The 4,899-nt window shown below is 34.6% G+C and overlaps 1 protein-coding gene across 1 annotated transcript; it reads right to left on the bottom strand.

Annotated features, from left to right (window-relative positions):
* Window positions 1-452: 452 nt before the first annotated feature.
* Window positions 453-1,438, bottom strand: LOC145040342 (uncharacterized). The gene is made up of 4 exons (XM_078988282.1): window positions 1,295-1,438; window positions 1,051-1,136; window positions 726-846; window positions 453-635 (listed from the first exon to the last, which is right to left on the bottom strand). Exons 1-4 carry the CDS (start codon window positions 1,436-1,438, stop codon window positions 453-455), a joined length of 534 nt encoding a protein of 177 aa, XP_078844408.1.
* Window positions 1,439-4,899: the final 3,461 nt, after the last annotated feature.

The following is a 4,899-nucleotide window of genomic DNA, read 5'->3' as shown; positions in this document are numbered from 1 at the left end:
TTCTCCATTTCATCAATATATATATATATATATATATATATATATATATATATATATATATATATATATATATATATATATATATATATATATATATATGCATGTAGCAAGGTTTCTTTTCAACTCAGTTGGTGTAAAAATCAACTTTGTAGGACTTGTTGCAGTTGAGTTGTCCCTAGCACAAGGTGTTAAATTGTCACCTATTTATGAAAAAGAATCCTATAAAAAGATTTAGTTAGTTGTTATACATTAAAACATAATACTTCAGAATTATAATTTAAATACTACAACCTTGACAACTTTGGTCTCTTGGGAACCAATATCTGAAGAACCAATCATGAATGAATCCGAATTAGTAGGCTGCATCATGAGATCAAAAATAAATTGCTATTGAGTTAGATATTGTTGGGTCAAAGTGGTAAAAAAACAAAATATAATTTTTGAAAAAAAACCTAAGGAATAATATTCTTTTTTTCCAGTTCATCAATTATGTCTGCATTATCGGTTAATCTTGATATCCCATAAATATTACTTTTATTAGTCACATTGTAGCTTAAGATATTAATATTAATTGCCAACTTTTTCTCCACCACAACTTTCAACTCCATTGGATACAAATCTAAATTGATGCCAAGCTAAAATATAAAAAATAATTGTTAGAAAATTTATGTATAAATATATAATTGTATAACATAAAGAAGTAATTTAGAACTATAAAATAATACCTTGTTTTTTTTATCATTCAACTCTTTAGCTGTATATTTAAACAACTTCTTTGCTTCTTGATCAAATAAGGTTAAAGTCAAGGTCCATGTGTTGTCTTGAACCCGAAGTGAAATTTTAAATCTAAATAAAGTATAAAATCATATTATATAAGACAATTACGATAAACATATATTGTTTTTATATAAAATAAATATGTAATACCTTGGAATAACCGAAATTTTGATATTTTTGCATTTAGGATTAGCACATTCATAAGTAACGAATTCGACCACTTCATGAGAACCATCAACCTTATCAGTAGAACACACTTTTTGTTTTGCTGACTTTTTGCAGTTTCTACAAGCAAGATAATACCAACGTATGTTTTGACGTATTCCCTTAACAGTACTAACAATAACGACCCTTTTTTCCTAGAAAATTAAATAATGTTTAATGTTAAGAAAATGTTAGTTTATGCCAATGTATGATACTTTCGTTATAACAATATATTATGTTTGTTTCTTAAACTTTTAAAAATTTATAAATAAAATTGCATTAAAGTAAAAACTATAAAAATAACGGAAAGTACCTCCAAAGGTTCAAACAAATCATCAATGTTAGAAAACACATTACTTTTCAGAAAGTCATCCTGTTCTGTGATTTGTTTTGATGCCATCATTTTGATTCCACTTGATGAAAATTGTTGTCCATTTTCAGAAACCAATCCGTTCATTTATAACAAAGAAAGGAATTAAATTTATTATAATATGAAAAAATTGAATGTGAAAATACAAAGGAAATTATAAATGAAAATACGCGTTCTTGTAGTTTGTAATTTCATCCATATCATTGTTTATGAACAACCTACTAACATCAAAGTAGGTGGATGAAAAAAGAGAACCTACAAAAAATATAATTTATTATTTAACTATATATAAAATTTTATTAAATGGTTGTGAATACTAAGTACAAACCATTAATAAATTTCACTTTCGCAAACTGAACAATAACAACTACCAGAGCAAGACTGTTATTGTTAGCAGGAAAATCTTGCATGTAGTATGCATTATGACCCCACAAAGTTACCTTAAGCTTAGTACCCTTGAAAAAATAAACAAATATTGTAGATAATATATTTGAAAGTATATTATTTGTTTGTAATAATGGTGAATACTCTATATCTTGAAGATGCAAGAGCATCTTGTGTTTTGATTTATCTTGTTCCGAGGAATCCATATGCCCATATTCAAAAACGTGTCCAATAATATCTAAAAAATCAACAAAATATAAGATTAACTTAATAAGAATTATCAATTTGTAATAAAATGAAAGAAAATAAGGTGTTATATGATAAGAAGAAAATACTCTTTGATCGATTAGATCTTACACAGGTCTATCAGAATCATGCAAACAAAATAACACACAAAAGAATGAACCAACAATGAGCTGAATGATTCAATATATTCACGCCTCAGCATAGTTCGATGAAGAACTTCCGCTGTATAGGCTTTTAGGGTTACAATCGATAGAAACAAAAACATTATGAATGATCGACTAAACAGATACATACCAAGATGCATGCAAGCATCTATAAATACTAAAACCCTAAATATTAAATCACGGATTGACAAGCCCAATCCGGATACAAAACTAGGCTAAGAAACGAGCCCAAGACGCAACACATATTGAACCCAACAATCTCCCCCTTTGCGTCAATTGGGGTGAGACCTTACTTCGGCTTACTTGCACCTGTGGCACCAACTTTCTTCACAGTCCTGAACAAGGATGGAATAATGGCCAGAAGTGTTTGTCAGAAATGAATATACCAGTTGATCATGTCGTTGAAGTATTTCTTATCACTTTCAGAATTCTGCTTGCATCGATTGATGATTCCCAGAACATGCTCCAAGCAGGAAGTGGTGTAAAGATGTTTGTGTTGGATAAGGTGTCTAAGTCCATAACTTATTTGGTACATACTTGACCCGATCCGGCATGGTCCATTTGGGTTACATTTCATCCAAACTATTTATGGATAATTTTATGAGAGTTATACACATATGATTATTAATATATTATAAGTTATAATATATTAATATGAAGTCATGTTATTTAATTAGTCTTAGTCTTAAATTAATTATGAATTAATTAGATTGTGGGCTATTGGTTTTATATGGTGTGGGATAACACTCATTTGTTAATGGGCTAGGCTTGTATGGAAGTCCATGGATGATCCATGGAGCTTTTAACCCATGGATCCTTGGAAAAGGAAAGGTCATGGGTTATTAGGGTTTCACCCTAATCATGTACACTATATAAGCATGCTTATGTTGCATGAAATAGCCACTAGTGTAACTAGAGTATGTGTGTTTGTGTGCGGCCGACTTTATAAGTGTGTATACACTCTCTCAAAGTTTTCCAAGTGTTTGTGGTGATTTGTGATTCCATTTGAGGCATTCACACTATTGGTGCTTGGCCCTCAAACTCCTTAGGAATCAAACTCATCATCAAAAGGTATGTAATCTCATCTAATTCTTTTATGTTTAATAGTACCCCATGCCATGTTAGATAGGTTATGAACCTTGGAAAAATTATTATTTTGCATGTATTTAGATAAACATAGATCCAAGGTTTATTAGGGTTGCATGCACACTTAGGAAGTGTTAGATTGCTCAAAACCCAACAGTTTGTCAGTCAAAGCGAATAAGCATTTCTGACCTTTTGCCTTGGTGAACATGACTGAGTTTCGCTTTGGGTCAATCTTCCCCATTTGCATTCTATTCAAATTGCTTGCAGAACCAACTGGAGTGATAGTAGGCTTCTTTCTGAGGACACTTGCAACTTCTTGATCCAACTTGGCAACCTCGAAAATGTAGCACACCAACATCCTCTTGAAATGATCTATGATCGGCCCATATTCCATTTCATTGATGAGGAGGATGTTGTGCAGGATTATCCAGTCATGAGGATTTAGATTGGGAAGATCAGCGAGAGAGATGGCATGTTCGGTTTTGTCGGACCCCCTTAAGGCCTTGAATCTGACATTGGTGAAGTTACCCTCCCGAACGGGTTTGAGAACCCGAACGTTGATAATCTTCTGTGCACTCCACGTCTGATACTGAGGTTGAGCAATCCTTAGATAGAAATCGATAAGTTCCCTATCAACCTTCGGATGAGGATGAGGGACTCTAGCTATGTGGGAGAATGCATGAAAGATGAAAGCCTTTCGGGTCAAGGGCATGTCAAACTGAGAATAAACCAAATTGACCCGGTCCAAGGAGATCACGGGTTCAAGCCAAAGGATGCTGGGGGACTCGATAGCTTCTTTGACAAGCTCTTCAATAGTCCAAGGAGGAAATAAGGTTTTTCGGCTTTCAAGGAGATCATGAGCCTCCTTTATCTTCCTTTCATTAGCTTCGGCCTCCCTAGCAATCCGAGCATTTGTATCAAGCTCCTTCTCCCTGGCCTGTTTCTTCAGAATGTTAGAAATAGTTTCTTTATCTTCACTTCCATCACTGTCATTGAGAACCTATTTGCCTTTGTCTTGAGCACCCGAACCTGATGCAAGAACAGTTGGTGGTTCGGTTGCTTTAGATGGAACTGATGAAGAGACTGGAAGTGGCTGAGATTGATCTTTGGAAATAGGAGGAGGTTGAGATTGAGCTGTGCCCTTTGAAGTCTTTTCTCCGCCTTGTTTCGGATGTTCCACCTGCTCACGAAGCCCCTCAATTCGGCTAAGCAAGGCAATGGCAGGAGCAAGCTTCTCAGCAAGAGTTCGCCTCACCGAGTAGTTGAGAATCGGATCATGGGCTTCAATGATATTGGAGAGGGATCCGTCGACATCCGAAACACAACTTTTGATCACAGCTTTCTCCGACCGAAGAGAGTCGACCTCCTTTTCTGCTTGAGAGAGTTGATGACTTGTAAGTTGGAGCTCAGATGTTTTGCGGGAAATTTCATCCTTTGAAGAAGATTCCGTTGCAAGGGTTTGTTGGAATTTGAGCAGACGATCTTGAACGGATGACTAAAAAGATTGGTTGTCTTCTTTGAGGGTTTGACGAAGCGTGGCGAAGTGCTGTTTTTCTGTTTCTAGGGAAGTGGCCAGCTTCTCCATAACCGAACGAACCTTTTTGGCATTAGTTTCGGCTGCCCCCTGCGAAGACTCTAGAAAGATGTTAGCATCTTGAAATAGTTTTT

The sequence above is a fragment of the Lactuca saligna genome, chromosome 4 (assembly GCF_052625555.1).
Source record: "Lactuca saligna cultivar CGN05327 chromosome 4, ASM5262555v1, whole genome shotgun sequence".
Classification (NCBI taxonomy): domain Eukaryota; kingdom Viridiplantae; phylum Streptophyta; class Magnoliopsida; order Asterales; family Asteraceae; genus Lactuca; species Lactuca saligna.
The sequence above is the reverse complement of the archived record's forward strand: the minus strand, read 5'-3'. Positions and strand labels throughout refer to the sequence as shown.